This window comes from Mesocricetus auratus, unplaced genomic scaffold, assembly GCF_017639785.1.
Source record: "Mesocricetus auratus isolate SY011 unplaced genomic scaffold, BCM_Maur_2.0 Super-Scaffold_6723, whole genome shotgun sequence".
NCBI lineage: Eukaryota > Metazoa > Chordata > Mammalia > Rodentia > Cricetidae > Mesocricetus > Mesocricetus auratus.
Window position 1 is genome coordinate 2,216,764 of NW_024429183.1, and position 16,281 is coordinate 2,233,044.

Here is a 16,281-nt window from a genome sequence, read left to right on the forward strand (position 1 = left end):
CACCCTAAGCCTCCCAGCACACGGGGGTAACCAGAGAAATGCGCCCAAGAGGTGGTGGGCAGGGCCCAGGAACAGTTTCCTGGCTCTTGGCAATTCGGCTCAAGGTGGGAGAGGCAAGGCCAGGAATGTTCTGCCTAGAGTTTCAGCACCTTGGACCAGACGGGAAGGCTCTATTTATTGGCTTCACAGACTTGGCTGCAGGCTCTGCACCGGAGCTCAGTTTGATCCAAGTCCCGACATCCTATGCCCAGGAAGGGACAACATGCATATACCCCCAGGGCGTCAGACAATGCCATCCAGGAATGGAAGTGGGGAGTCTCGTCCCAGATCTCTGTCTGTACAAGACGGGCTGGGTGCCCGTCTCCCCCTCCCCCAACTGCATCCCGGTGCCAATCAAAAGCCAGGGTTGTGGCAGTCCTTGAGCCATGCCCCTGCCCGCGGGTTTGCATTTTCTCGGTTCCCACTGACAGGGCGGGCTGACTGGCCAGCTGACAGACCTGGATGACAGATGTTGGGGAGAAGGCTTGTTCTTCCCATCACCTTCGCCCTAAACGGGCCTGCCGCCTCAAAAACGCAGGTGCTCGCCCACTGTGAGCTCACCACCTTCTCAGCAGCCCCCCCGTGAGGGTATTATTACCCGCATTTTCCCCGGGAGGCACCTAGGGCTTAGCGAGAAATAGGGACTCGCCCAAGGTCACACGGTTTGGTTCGGGCAGATCAGAGGGAAACCCGGCGCCAGTAGTTCTTCTAGGCCCATCGATACCTCCTTGCCATCACATTCGTGAATAAAGCACCAAGGCCCAACGCCCGTCTTTGCCCAAAAACAAGGCTCCGGGATAATCTGAGGGAACAAAAGCGCCCAAAATTCCATCCCGGGTTTTCCACCACTCCGATTCCCGCGGACCAATCCGCTAGCGCCGGTCGAAAGGGGACGGGCGAGGGCGGGCCCGGAGTGATCGACAGTCCTTCTTGGAGGCGGGGCCTAGGCTCCGACCAATCCTACGAAGCTGCTGGGACGAGCCCGAGCGCCGGACAGGCGGCAGGGCCAATCGACGTGGGGGGGCGGGCCCGGCCAGCCCGGGCTGTCGCGAGAGGCGGCCACCCCGCCCACTCCGCTGGCCGCGGCCGCCCGTGCTCGCGAGCGCGCTCTGCTCAGCTCCGACGGCCCGGGCCGCGATCCGTCCGCGGGTCCGGCTGGATCACTCCGCCACGCCAGGCCCGTCCGGGCGCCGCGCCTAGCCTCGCAGCGGGTAACGGCCGGCCTGGGCGCAAGCGCAGGAGGCGGCATGGCCGGGGCGGCTCCGTCGGGGGGCGGCCCGCACTGACAGACCCTGCGGCGCGCGGGGAGATGGGGGCGGCCGCCTCCCGGGCGACGACGACGACGACGAGGAGCGGCCGCCGCCGCTGCCGCGCACCGGCCGCCGCTGGGGACGGGCGCGGGCAGGGCGCCTCCCCGTGAGCGGCGGCCCCGAGGCCGCTCGCCGCCCCCAGCCGCCCCGGCCGCGGCCCCGGCTCCGGCCGCCTCGGGGCCCCTGGCGGGCGGCTCCCCCGGCCCGCGCGCGCCCGGCCCGCGCCCGCGCCAGGCCCGCGCGCGCGCGGCCTCGCCCGGCCTCGGCCCCGGCGCCCGGCCGCGGCCCTGCGCGCCCCCCGGCCGCCCGCGCGCGGCTCCCGGGCCCGGCGGCGGGCGCGGCGCGGGCGGCAGCATGGTGGAGAAGCGCTGCCCGTTGCAGAGGGACGGCGTGTACCGCTGGTTCTCCGAACTGCCGTCGCCGCAACGCGTGGAGTTCCTCTGCGGCCTGCTGGACCTGTGCATCCCTCTCGAGTTGCGCTTCCTCGGCTCGTGCCTGGAGGACCTGGCACGCAAGGACTACCATTCGCTGCGCGACTCGGAGATTAAGGCCAACAACCCGGCGGACCTTGGCAGCCTCACCAACCTGACAGACGAGGTGGTGCGTAGCAAGCTGCTGGTGTCGCTGGCGCTGCTGGGCTCGGAGCAGCGCGAGGCAGCGGGCGTGTTGTACCGCACACTCACGCACACCGACTCCATCATCCACAACTACGGACTGCAGCTCAACGAGGGACGCACGGGCGATGAGTTCCTTCTACTCTTCACCATGGCCTCCAACCACCCGGCCTTCAGCTTCCATCAGAAGCAGGTGCTGCGCCAGGAGCTCACGCAGATCCAGAGCAGCCTGAACGGCGGCGGCGGCGGCAGCGGCGGCAAGAGCGCGCCCGGGCCCGGTGGCGCTCTGCCCACCTGCTCGGCCTGCCATAAGGTGAGCGCGCGCGCGTGCGTGCGTGCGGTGGGTTAGCGCGCCTGGGGTCCTTCACAGGCCGGCCTGCAGAGGACCCAGTAGGGATCCAGTGGCCGGTGTCAGTGCCCAGTCCCTTTGTGTGTTCTGTGTCACAGCCCACGCTGGAGACGTGATAAGGCCTTTGTCCTGTCACCCGGGCACTTAGGTGACAGATAACAGTTCAGCAATATGTCGATTTGCTCGGGACAGATATGGTGTTTCTGCGAAGGCTCTAGAACCTTGGCTCAGGTGGGCCCTGCCCCTGCCTTCCTGGCACAGGTATCCCCGGGCGGGAGGGAGGGCGCGCGCGCATCGCAGGGGTACGATGTACGCGAACGTGTGTATGCGTGTGCGTTCGTGTGGGTTGTGCGCGCTTGTGAGCATGTCTGTCTGGAGAGCCTGGCCATTGACAGGGGCTTTGCAGCCTCGGCGCCTCTGCCTGTTATCACCAGTTACCCGCCATCGGGGGAGCCCAAACCCATTGAGGTGGAATCTGGTCTTAGGATGACAAGTCAGCTTGCTGGGCGGGAAGGGCAGCCTGGCCGTCTGTTCAGAAATGCCAGCCTTGGCCCAAGTGTTTGAGGGCTGGCGCAGCACCTGCTTCTGGTGGAAGCTGAAGGCAGGGATTTTGGAGGCCATGGTAAAGAGTAGAAGGAACTCGTGCCCCTGCGGTACTCTTAGCTGCAGCCCGTAGTTGTAGATGATGGAGTCAGTGGGCATTTGGACCTTTGGAGGCCTTCAGCAGGATCCAGGAGCCCATGTTTGCTATAAGAGAAAGGCTCTACAGTGCCAGGGAGCCATTGAAGTACCACACGGTGTCCTTGCCAGCAGGAGGCCACAATTGGGCCTCCTACCCAGCTTCTCTACAGCCTTTGAATTTTTTGTTTTCTGAAGTTAAAAATTTCAAACACTTCCCTTGCCCAAGGTGAACAAGATGGGGTGGTCAGGAAAGCAAGCTTCTTTCTGTTTTCTCTCAGCTCTCTTTGAGCTCTGGGTTGTGGCTTCTCGTTTTTTAATGTCTTCCTCTAAGAAGTGGTTGTGGTTCCTGTATGGGTTTCTATGGTGTTTTATCTTCTCAGTGGCATTTGCCTCTGAGACTGTTGTGGTTTTTCTGTTTTGTTTGGTTTTGCTCCCCCCAAGTTTCCCACCTTACTTCCCTATTGTGTGTTGGGCAGCTGTCAGCAAGAGAGGCAGGGCCCAAGGAAATCTCAGCACCCCAGGCTAACAAACTGTCACCTGTCTGGGGAGTCTAGCTTGCTGTGGTCTCACCTGCAAATAGTTTTGTTCAAGACCATGCACTTGCCATTTCTCACCCTTGCTGCAGCCAGACCACTGTGAGTGAAGGGGTATCACTCTAGGTAGAAGGTGGTGACTCTTTTTTTAGTCTAGAACAAGTATCTTGGGTCCTCTACCACCCAAACAATGTTAGGGATGAAGCCTAGAATCTTGTGTCTGCCAGGCAGGTGTTCTGCCACTGAGCTCCACCCAGCCCTCAGAATGCCTTGTATAAGATAGCCTTTGTCTCAGGCAAAAGTCCATTGAGAGATAAAGGAGTTAATCTAGTCCTCAGGGCCTGGGCACTGGTCACCAGCTGTGTAACCTCAGCTTTTGTCTCTTGTAAAGCAGAAGGCTGGGCTAAAGTACTCTAGAGGTGACAGGGCAGCTGGCAGCTGTGCCAGCAATGTGATCTTCCCTACCATGCTGGCTTTCAGTGCATTTTTCAGAGGTATGCATTGTCTGGCTTAAATGTCTGTCTTGCCCTGGGCATTGCAGCTGTTTCAGGAATTCTGTGAGCCTGACAGGGTTAGGGTCCTCTTTGGAAATTTAGGGACTCTGCTTGATTCTGGAACAGGGACTCTTGACTTAGCAATGAAGGCGGCGTCATGTTTGCCCAGGTCCAAACAGACCTTTTTCTTTTTCTTCTCCCTGGCTCTAAGTCACTCCCAAAGGAACTTTAGCTCCCTTAGCTGGACTTTGGGTTCACTTGCAGCTTTGAAATTGAAGCCCGATGGTGTGCTTGGAGGGGAAATCCTTGGAGGGTGAAGTCCAGCTGAGTGCCAGCTTAGCACTGGACTAGACCTGGGCCTCCGTGTCATCAGAAGGCAGCCCGTCATTCTTTCCTAAGTGCTGCACTTGATCTTGAGGCTTTGCTCTCAGAGATAAAGATGTGGTTTGCTTTTGGATGTCTTTGATTTAGATTTTTATTTCTCTTAACTGAACTTTCTGAAAAACTCATTTGTAGTCACTTGTCTGAGCCCTCACTTTTCTTAAAAATACACAATATTCTGAGCAGTTCTAGGAGTTTAAAAGTGTGGTTTAGCCGGATGGTTGTGGCCCAGTGCTCGGGAGGCAGAGGCAGGCAAATCTATGTGAGTTCCAGGGCAGGCTCCAAAGCTACACAGAGAAATCCTGTCTTGAAAAACCAAACCAAAAAGCAAAACAAAACAAAACAAAACAAAAACCCAAAAACTAAAAGTGTGGTTTATTTATTTTAAAGACCAGGGTCTTGATGTGTTGTTCACCCTGGGCTGAGTGTCGCTATCCTCCTGCCTCAGCCTCCTGCCCAGCTGTGGATGGCATTAAATAGGTATGACTTACTTCAGAAAACCATTTGTTGTATCGAGCCTGGTATGGGAGGATGCAAGGCTGCAGGGCTTAATCTCCTAAATGCTGCCAATGCTTTTTCTGTCCTTTAGATGTGGTCTTGGTGCTATGTAAGAACTGTTTGTATTGCCTGGGTTTTGGAAGCAGGTTAAATTAAGACCTTTTACTGGACTATGAGGTACTGACCTACACTCAGTCTCAGCACTCAGGAGGCTGAAGGAGGAGGATCCGGAGTTCAAGGAATTCAAAGCTGCCCTGTTCAAGTTGGCGGCAGGGAGCTGGTGTAAGAGAACATTCACTCTGAAAATTGTGCTGGTCAGGGGTATTGTGCAGTGCTTTGTGGCCATTAATATGGCTGAACTTCAGATCATCTGATCACTCTTTAAAGACACCAGTACCTCTGAGCCATCACTCCTGTTCTCCCTACCAGTCCCTCAATAGACACTCATGATCAATTTCTGTCTCTATGGATTTGTCTTCTGTGATAATATCATGTAAATGGAATCACAAATACTTTCCCTTTTGTGATGGGCTTCTTTCGTGTGACATGCTTTTAAGGCTTCTCTTGTGAGAGTGTGCACACCACTTTGCTCTTTTTTTATGACTGAGTAATATTCATTCATCATGTGGATGGGCCATAGATTATCTGTTCATCAGTGGGTAGAGGTTTGGATTGATGCTTAGCTAAGATCATTCTCAGCTAAGGAACATGGAAAACTCCTGAATGCCCAACATTAACACATGCTCCTTTGCACTCTGTCAGTACATTGCTATCCCAAGGGACTTCATTCTTGGGATGGGCTGCCACCTGAGGGACTGCTGGGCAGTTCTGCATAGCTGCCAGGCCCTTTAGGCTCTATAGTTACATTGGCAGGTAGAGGTGACTGTGAATCTCTCTCCTGTGACCTGGTGTCAGTTCTGGAAGCCATAACTACTTCATGGGGGTATTTTTCTCTTAAAGGTCTAAAATGGTGTGCTGCATGTGGGGTGTATTGAGGTTCTGGTCTTGCTTTTGGTAGATGTGTGTCCCCCGGTTTTGGCCATATGAACCCTAGTGTTTGCCTTGTGTAGACTTACAACAATCTCCACAGACTACAAATAAAATTGCTAGTAAGCTCTTACCTGAGACAGGCTACGCTTCCACTTAGCTGCTTGTCTGTGGTAAGCTCTTGGAAGTCATTGTAGTTCAAAGGTTAGGCATTGGGCCTGTTCGTCCTGTGCTATCATGTGAGAAGTAGATGACTTCCCTTGATTTCTCTTATAACTCTGACCCCTGCACATGGCTGCCAAAAGTCCCTAGTATTCTAAAGAGCTAGAGTAGATTGTGTCTTCCGTGGACCTGGGATTGAGATACCAATTTTCTGCAAGTATTGTCTCCCTGAGTTCCTTGTACTGAGTCTACTGTCTGTACACATTGCTCCATGTATTTCTACCTAGGTGGGAATACTCCAGTTCGTGCTCAAAGCGATTGTCCTGTTCACAGTGAAGTGCATGGTGTGGGCTTTTAGATACCCTCAAACTCTGTTTTAATGACCTTCTTAGTGGCATATCTCTAACAGCAAGCAAAAACCTAGTCAAGTCTTGCAGTTGTAGCAGGTCTGCTTGCTGCCCCAGTGTGGTGTGACTGTGTGCCTCTGAAGTGACTGTCTTTTGCCCTCACATTGAGCTGCAAGGCTCTTATTTTCATAGTAGTCAGCCCATGTGTGCCTTGGTCACCGTTTGAGCCCCATCTGAGCTGTGTGCTTCAGAACCTGGAAGCTGTCACTGCAGGGTCTGATATATAGCTTTGTGGCATTGTTTGTACAGGTAGCTAGTAAATGACCAGGAACAGACAGTGCCAAGTCATGCTGCTTTTCTGAAGCCATTATTTGATGAAGTTCCATTCTCCATTGTGCCTTAGTCCTGTGTTGCCATATTTACCTTGCCTTTGGATTAAGAGCATACTTAGGATAGTTTCCAGAACATTGGCATGCAAACTGCTAGAGGTGCCATCTTACATATGCTGTGTCTGTAGATTGGATGGCTGTTAGCTTCTGGGAGGCTACGGGTAGATCACAGCAATTTTTTTTAAGATTTATTTTTATATTTTGTGTATGGGTTTTTTGCCTGTGTGTATGTCTGTACCACATACCTGCCTGGTATCTGTGAAGGAGAGAAGAGGCATCACATCCATGGAACTGGAATCACAAATGGTTGAAACCTGCCATATGGGTGTTGAGAATTCAACCTGGGTCCTCTGGAACAGTAGCCTGTGCTTTTTTTTTTTTTTTTGTATATTTTTTCCTCGATATATGTTTTTATTTGAATTAGAAACATGAATGCTTCACATGTCAATACCAGCTCCCTCTCCCACCCCTCCTCCCTTGTCCCTCCACCAGCCCCCCCAATCCCCACCCAATCCCCACATCATTCCCCAGGCAGGGTAAGGCCCTCCTTGGGGGGGATCTCCAAAGTTTGTCATTTCATCCAGGGCAGGACCTAGGCCCTTCCCCCTGTGTCCAGGCTGAGAGAGCATCCCTCTATTTGGAATGGGCTCCCAAAGATCATTCATACACCATGGTGAGCACTGATCTACTACCCAAGGCCCCAGTGATTTCTGTGGCCTCCTCACTGACACTACATTCATGGAGTCTGGATCAGTCCCCTGTTGGCCTCTCAGCCATCAGTCTGGGATTCAAGAGCTTCCCCCTTATCTGGTCAGCTGTCTTTGTGGGTTTCATCATCATGGTCTTGACCCCCTTTGCTCATTACTCCTCCAGCCCCACTTTTTTTTTTTCTGGTTTTTCGAGGCAGGGTTTCTCTGTATTGTTTTGGAGCCTGTCCTGGAACTCACTCAGTAGACCAGGCTGGTCTCGAACTCACAGTGATCCGCCTGTCTCTGCCTCCCGAGTGCTGGGATTAAAGGCATGTGCCACCAAGGCCCGGGTCCAGCCCCACATTTTTATAAATTTCTTTTGCCTGGAAGAAATAATTTCTACATTAGGGGTCCCTCCCTCCCTTAATAGGGTAAGATTTCAGAAAAAAAAACCTTCATGCCCAGAACTTCAGCTGGGACCCATCAGGGGTGACATCAACAAAATTGTTGCAGGCTTTGACTTCAAATCTTAGCTGTGTCTTCTGAGCCAGTGTTAGCAAGACAGTAGCAGGTGGTTTCATCAAGGAAAAAAGGAATGCTGTAGAAACATGGCCTGCCAAAGGTAAAGTTAACCTTTGTCTCTTGAGAGGCTGGGGCAGGAGGCTTGTCATGAGCTAGAGGCTAGCCTTGGATACATAGTGAGACCCTGTTTCAAAACAAAAAAGCAAAGAGACCATCAGAATCTCATGAAGCAGGCAACTCTGAATAGGATTTTGTTGTGGGTTGAAAGGCTTGAAGTTATTTAAAGTGAAGCCAGGATGGAGGCAAATATTCTCTTGTCATAGTTGGTTTTCTAATTCTCTCCAGGGCAGTTGGCTAGGGTGTGGAGGAGCCTGAGTTGGTCCTGCACCAGCCAGCTTGCCTACCTCTCCTTGGCCACAGATAGGAGGTTTTCTCTTGGTCTCCTGGTCTTAACATCCCTGTTCCCTCAGTCAGATCTCTGTTTGACTCCTGTCCTCTGTTTCCTCAGGGACTTTGAGGGGTCAAGTGTCTGAACTTGCTTGCTATTTCCTGTTTCCCTTCTTCCCCTTCACCGCCTTTGACCTCTACTGTTTTTCTGCTTGGTCCCTAAGCTTGTTAATTGGCTTTCTGAACAAAGCTAGCCACCCTTCTTTGTCCCTCCTGAGCATGGCTCCACCCTCTTTGTCAGGTCAGCATTTCTTCTGGACTTGAGACATATTTACACATTGTTATAACCACCTTCTGTGTGTTAACTAGGAACAGGGCTATCCTGCTCTGTGTCCATGGTGTCTACTCTCATCTTCAGAGGCACCCAGTCTGTCACTTCCCTTTGGCCTCTCATGGCTAAGATGGTTGTTGTTTTATTTTTGTTGTTGTTGTCATTGTTTTTTTTTTTTTTTTTTTGAGACAGGGTTTCTCTGTATGACAGCTCTTGCTGTTCTGGAACTCACTCTGTAGATCAGGCTGGCCTCAAACTCACTGACTCTTTCTCCTGAGTGCTGGGATTAAAGGCATATGCCGTCACTGCCTGGCATGCTAAGATGCTTCTTTATTGGTGGGAATTCAGTAGTTTCTTAATTTAAGTTTTAAGTCTCTTCACCAAGGCCAGCTGTTTTTCCTTTCCTTTCCTGGAGCTTGGGCTACTTAGTTTTGCATTTAAGATGCTTGCTGACTATGGTATTGCAGGCCTTCCAGCCAGCACTTTAGAGGCAAATGCTACATAGCAAGACTCTGACTCAAAACAAAGTATCCTTTAAAAAAAACCAAAACATAGTTTTTGCCTTTTCCCAAGCTACCTAATCCCTTTTGTAAAACAGTTCTTTCTAGAACTTTTGGGAGAAACAGTAAATAGTCCCCACATCTGTCAGTGCAATGGCAGACCTTGGTCACTGCCATTCAGAGAGAACCACCCTCAGGATCCTCTCCAGGTGGTGTTGAACATTTTTTCTGGTCACCAATTGTTGGTGCATCTTCATGTCCCCTGTTCTTTCCTACCAGGTAATGGGTATTTGTGTTCTAGAAGCACCTGGACTTCTGAGGATATTGACTCTAGAAAGAGTTGTGTTTGTTTTCCTAGCTTTGACTTGTCCACACAGTTTGGTTTGTTATACCATATATGGCTTTTTTTTTTTCTTTTTGATTTTACGAGACAGGGTTTCTCTGTATTGTTTTGGAGGCTGTCGGTCCAGCCCAGCCTTGAACTCACAGAGATCCGCCTGCCTCTGTCTCCCAGTGCTGGGATTAAAGGCATGTGCCACCACCGCCCGGCCCATATATGGCTTTTGATCTAAGTAGAAATTTGTTATAGAGCACATCTACTATAAAAGATAACATATGTTACACATGAATGAAAGCATGACACAGCTTAGGAGAGGATGCTTCCCTGTGTCATCTGGCCAGAACTTGTTTAGTCTCTTTTCTGTTGACTCACCCCATCTGGAACTGATTTGGTATGAGGTGCAAAGCTCATTGACACCGCACATGGCAGTCTCTTTCTCAGTACTGTCTATTGGATGATGGCCTTTACTCCCTGGGTGGAACTGCTCTCATCACACACCCCATCACTATCTAGATTTGCTTCTGAACTGTCTGGATGGTTTTGTGGATGCGTGGAAGGTTTTTGTTGTAGTTGCTAAAATTTTAGTTAATTAATTTACTTATTTTGAGATGGAGTCTCACTCTGTAGCCAGGTTTGCCTGGAACTCATGATCCTCCTTCCTCAGCCTCTCTATGGCTAGGACTGTAGCTGTACACCACCAGGCTGGCTGCTGTGAGCACTTAGTGGCCATCAGTGGAGTCTAAGTTTCTTGCTTCTGGTCCCTCCTTCCTTGTCCAGGGGATGCCAGTTTTGTTTTTGGGGGGGGGGTTGGTTATGTGTAAACACGGCTGTTGAACAGCTTCCCACATGGTGGCTTGTGGTGGGACTTGACTGACTGCAATGCAGTTGTGTGATGAGGCTGGTTTGTCTTTGTTTTTGTCTCTCTTTTTGCTGTATAATTCATTTTCAGCTTTGATTTTTACCCTTCTGGCTGATAACTATGACCCTCCCACCCACCCATCTTATGTGCCAGCCAGGGCTGGAGCTCCAAGTGGACATCCCTGGTCAACTGATCTGTGGTAAGGCAAGCTGCTTGCTCCACCTGCCCTACCCAGATGCCCAGGCCTTCTAGGCATCCTTGTCCCCTCTAAGGGTTATTTGACAAGTCCCGTATAGCATCATAGCCTGGGTCAGTATCCCCACATCCATGCCTACTGCTCTCTCCCTGACTCCTTTCCAACCTATCTTGTTCCCTGCAACACTTATGGGAACAGATATGTGACAAGATGTATGCACAGGATACAGATGGTACATGGGGCGTGTGCTATCATGACACACACTGAGGTGGCACAAGTGTGGCACATACATGGTTAATTTCTTCAAAAGCCGGTGTTGTTGTTTAATGTGAACAAGAAAAAACTTCACCGCTTCTTCGCTTTTTTTTTTTTTCTTTTTAGTTAAATCACCAGATGACTTGGTGCCTTAACTCTTAGTAGAAACCACAGCAGTGTGCCTAACTTGTGACCTTGCCCTGACTCCAGTCTCTAACAGCAGGTACTGTCTTGGGAAGGTGCTGTAGACTGCCGGCCTGCCTGCCTGCCTGCAGTTCTCAGCATGGCATGCCTTCTCTGCATACCATCTTCTCTTGCAGCCCTTGCTGTTCTCTGACTTCTCCACACCATCCTGTGCAAGTGTGACTGCTCCATTGCCCACTTAATGACTCACATATTCCAATATTTCCATTACACCCTTAGAGATTTCTGCCCAGTATGACCATAGATGTCTTTGTGTTTCTGTTGCCAGACTCACTCACTGGAGCACAGGGATGGTGATCATTCAGCATCCCTGCACTGCCTGTTCTGAGGAACATCTGTTCCAACCAGTGAGAGGGGGGAGAGAGGGGCTGGTGCTGTGGCCAGTTCCTGGTGCAGCTCAGTGGCATGGCAGGAACTGTTTTCTCATGTACTATGGGCTGTTCCCAGGGAGTTTCATCCTCTGTAATGGTCTTTGACTTGATCTTTCTCCAGGGCTGACTGCACAGCTCTTGGGAAAAAATGCTGTGCCGTGGTATTGGGCTTTGTACTGTCTTTACTGCCAACACATAGAACTCACAGAATCCTGAGCAAGTCCACTGAGTGGTGAGGCATTGGGGACACTTTAGTAGGCTGTTTTCCTGTGGCAGTCTAGAGGGCTTAATTCATTTTTGCAGAGTAACTGTTAGTCTTGAGAAAGGCTTGTGTGTACTGTGTTCCTTTTGTGTTCATGCAACTCTGGCTTGTGGCAAGCTGGGTGCTATGGTTGCTAATGATTAGCAATAAAGGGAGCAGCCATGTCACTCCAGTGTCTAGCCAGCATTTCTCTTAGTTCAACCCGTGATACCAGATTCATCCTTAGAAGGAAGAGCTATGAATCATTTCCTGATTATTTGGGAACCACAGGAAGTATCAGTTGAGTTCCTACAAAGGAAATAGGATGCCCTCAGGCCTCATACTGACTCACAGTAAGCCTCATTAAAGCATGTGCAGGTGGGTAGTCCTAGATGTGCCTAGTGCAGCCACAGGAGATTCAGCAGTTTTCAGCTAAGATTTAATTTATGGGGCTGGAGAGATGGCTCAGAGGTTAAAAGCGCTGGCTGCTTTTCTAGAGGTCCTGAGTTCAATTCCCAGCAACCACATGGTGGCTCACAACCATCCGTAATGAGATCTGGTGCCCTCTTCTGACCTGTAGGGATACATGCAGACAGAACACTATTATACATAATAAATAAGTCTTTAAAAAAAGATTTAGTTTATGAAGCAGAGTCCCAACCCCCTCCCCCATCACTCTGGATATGTGAGGATGGTGCTTGGCAGTCCCGTGATGCTGCTGGTAAAGTTGAAGGGGCATTTGAAGGTGCCTAGTGTCAGCTGTGAGAAAGGTGGTTTGGTACATCCATGTATTGCCAAGCACCAGGCTTTTTGAGATGGGGGCAGAGACTTTCCTGCTGTGCGGGGTGCTGAAGGTTGGCAGCCATAGTGCATTGGGAGGGCAATCTTCTGAGAGCATGTCTGCACTGTAAAGAGAGCAGGAGCCATCCAGGGCTTGATGGGGAGGTTCAGACTCCTTGACTTCCTCTTCAGGATCATTTGAAATGTGAGATAGAGAAAAAGGGTCCAAGAAGGAAGGATGGATGGGAGGGAGCTCACATCTGCCACGTGCTCAGCACTGTCCCCAGTGCATCCCAGGAATCTTTGGAATCATCACCATGAGGGCAGTTGACCCATGTTCCTTTTTTGGCACCAAGAAAACAGGTAAGCCTTAGCAGTTTGCAAAGGTGGCATCAGTTGGTGGCTATTTTTATTATGTGAAGACAAATGATGACATTTGTCTTAGTTCATTGTTAGAAATGAAAAGGAATCGCAGGAGAGTGAGATGGGAAGGCAGCTTTGCTTTAGAAGGCTGCAGAGGTGGGCCATTTAGGGGAGTGGGACTACCTGCAGGGCTCTGGCTTGGGACCCATAGTCCTTTCCTAGGACTGCACTGGAGCCTTTAGACCTAGTGTTGCTCAGTCCTACACACCAGTAGTTCTCTGTGATTCGTTTACAGGCAAAACTTACAATGGGCAAAATACAGTTTAGTTTCCCTTTGCCATGTATTTTGACAGCCCATGTGACACAAGCCTCTGTCAGGGTAGAGAAAGTACCATTTTCTAGTTCCTTGCTGTTTCCTATTCCATTCCTGCCTTCATCCTGTGTCCTCCTCAGGCTTTTTTGCTCTTTTTCTTTTTTTTTCTATTCTGTTAACTTTTCTATTATTGGTTAGTTTTGTGTACTCTGAAGGCTCCATTAACAGAGTCATGGAATTCCATTTTATCTCCTGTCTTCTTTCACACTGTAGGGCTTTCATGATGGGTCTTGGTGTAGTCCTACCTCTCAAGTCCACTTTGAGTGTGCAGTACTTCATACCTATGGTGGGGGCTACCTTTGTCTCTCTCCTGGGGGGGGTTCCTATGCCAACAACAGAGGCCCTAAACCTCACAGTACATTATAGTAGTAGTCTGCTTGAGTGGGAGGAGTTTTTGTTAGAGTGTTTTTGTTTTGTTTTTTCAAGACAGGGTTTTCTCTGTAGCTTTGGAGCCTGTCTTGAAACTTACTCTCTCACAGAGATCTTCCTGCTTTTGCCTCCCGGGTGCTGGGTTTAAAGGCGTGCATGACCGCTGCCTGGCCTTTTTTTTTTTTTTTTTAATCAAGATGAAGATGGATGCTGGGCAGAAGCTCAAGAGCAGAGTACTTACCTAGTGTGCACAAGGCTTTGCACCTTAGTTCAGCATACGGGAAGAGAGGGAGAGGCAGCAAGTGGTGGCCACATACCTGCAGGAAGACCACAAGTTCAAGGTCAGCTTGGGCTACAGAACAAAACCATGTCTTGAGTGAGTGAATGAGTGATTGAATGTAGTCTTTCCCATTTACTAACATAGTTACCTTTTTTTTTCTTAGAAGGTCCAGCTTGGTACTGCATCCTATTAGTGTGTGCTAGCACACAGCTTTGTTTTCCCCTGTCTCACCAGAGGATATTGTTACTGAGTTCAGAACTTTTATTTTATTTTTAAAATTATTTTAATTTTAAATAGCTTGTTTTACATGTCAATCCCAGTTCCCTCTCCCTCCCCTCCTCCTGCACCCCCCCACTATCCCCTCCCACCCTCCCACCCTATTGCCCATTCCTTCCACATAGGGGATATCTAGAGTCTGTCATTTCACTCAGGGTAGGGTCCAGGCACTCCCCTCAGAGTCCAGGCTGAGAGAGCATCCCTTTTTGTGTTATGGACACATGATGTCTGTTAGTATTTGAGGGATCCCCATAGGTTGCCCAGGCCTCCTCACTGACTCTCACATTCAGGGGGTCTGGATCAGTCCCATGCTGGCCTCCCAGCTGTCGGTCTGGGGTCCAAGAGCTCTCCCCTGTTCGGATCAGCTGTCTCTGCTGGTTTTGCCAGCCCATTCTTTGCCAATTTGCTCATCGCTCCTCTCTGTCGCTGGGTTCCTTGGGTTCTGTTCAGTATTTAACTGTGGGTGTTTGCCTCTGCTTTCATCAGTCACTGGATGAAGGCTCCAGGATGGTTATAGACATCAAGTTCATTATCAGGAATGGGCATTCAAGGTGGTCTCTACACTATTGCTTAGCTTGCCAATTGGTGTTATCCCTTTAGATCACTAGAGGTCACAATGGTGCCTGATCTGCCTTCTAACCTATGATTCCCTCTTCCCCCTATCCTACCCCCCCACTCAACCTTCCTGTTCCCCTATGACCTACTCTCTCTTCCTCTTCTCCCCCTCTCTATTTCCCAGCTCCCCCTCCCTCCCACCCCTCGCCGTGTTCCCCATCTGTTCAGAGGATCGTGCCTCATTTCTCTTCTCTTGGGTACCATGCATATCTTTTAGGTTCTTTCCTGTTTCCCAGACTCTCTGTCAGTGGAAGTGCAGACTGGCACTCTCCTGATCCGTGTCTAAAATCCATATATGAGTGAGTACATACCATGTTTGTCTTTTTGTGACTGGGTTACCTCACTCAGGATGGTTTCTTCCAGTGCTAGCCATTTACCTGCGAATTTCAAGATTCCATTGTTTTTTTTTTTTTTGCTGAGTAATACTCCATTGTGTAAATGTACCACATTTTCTCTATCCACTGTTCAGTTGAGGGGCATCTAGGTTGCTTCCAGGTTCTGGCTATTACAAATAATGCTGCTATGAACATAGTGGAACAGATGCCCTGAATTCAGAACTTTTAGTTAATAGCTTTTTTTCTCTTCTGGCGCTTTGGAAAATGGAGATCTGTCTGACTGCTCTGTACCTGCCTTGTGCCTGTGTCACCCTCTAGCTGGGCTCAGGATTTTCTTGTGTTGATGTCTCTGCTGTGCCTGTGGGCTCTCCTAAGCTTGCCTGTTGGATACTCTGAGCCTTTTGTAGCTTTAAGTTTATGCCTTCTGCTAAATTTGGGGCTTCAGCAACACATTCCAGTCCTTGCATCTGTTTCCTGTGGGGATGCAATCACAGGTATTTACCTGCTTGTTGTTCTCACATAGGTGTCCTCTCAGATCTCTTCTGTCCTGTTGATGGGACACCATCCAGGGATCCATCTTCAAAGCCATTGAGATGGCATTGTTTTGTTATCTCAAGCCTGCTGCTAAGCCTTCCAGTGGGTTTTTAGTTTAGAAATGGCATTTTCTGGTTCTGAATTTTCACTTTTAAAACTCCATTTTCTTGAGGGGTGTGGTTGCACACCTTAATCTTAGCACTTAAGAGGCAGAGGCAGAGGCAGAGGCAGAGGCAGAGGCAGAGGCAGATGGATTTCTGTGAGTTCTAGACCAGCTAGAATTGGTGAGATTCTGTCTTTAAAACCCTACCAAACTGGGCTAGAGAGATGGCTCAGCGGTTAAGAGCATTGGCTCCTCTTCCAGAGGACCCAGGTTCAAATCCCAGCACCCACATGGTAGCTCACAACCATCTATAATGAGATCTGATGCCCTTGTCTGGCCTGCAGGCACGCATGCAGACAGAACACTGTATACATAATAAATAAATCTTAAGAAAAAAACCTACCAAACCAAAATCTTTCCCCAAACCACCTGTTTGTCTCTTGGTGCCCTTTGGTTCTTCAGCCTGTGCTTCCCTTTGTATTATTTAATAATACTTCCCTGCTGTTCCTTCTTGAGACTCTGGGCCAACTTAGTCATTTCCAGAAAGCTTTTGCTCTGCCAGGGGCCTATTTTT

At 50.0% G+C, this 16,281-nt stretch overlaps 1 protein-coding gene across 4 annotated transcripts in view; it reads left to right on the forward strand.

The window, feature by feature from the left end:
* The first annotated feature begins 1,653 nt into the window (after positions 1 to 1,653).
* The window catches only part of Zcchc14 (zinc finger CCHC-type containing 14), a 58,402-nt gene continuing 43,774 nt past the window's right edge, over positions 1,654 to 16,281 (forward strand). For 3 of the 4 annotated variants that reach the window (XR_005873176.1, XM_013115667.3, XM_013115668.3), the window contains exon 1: positions 1,654 to 2,276. Coding sequence is in view for 3 of the 4 variants with exons in the window: in XM_013115667.3 (XP_012971121.1) it covers positions 1,704 to 2,276 (573 nt within the window). In the remaining variant the exon portion in view is untranslated. The remainder of the gene's footprint in view (positions 2,277 to 16,281) is intronic. The other variant, XM_005073110.4, reaches the window with a different exon arrangement.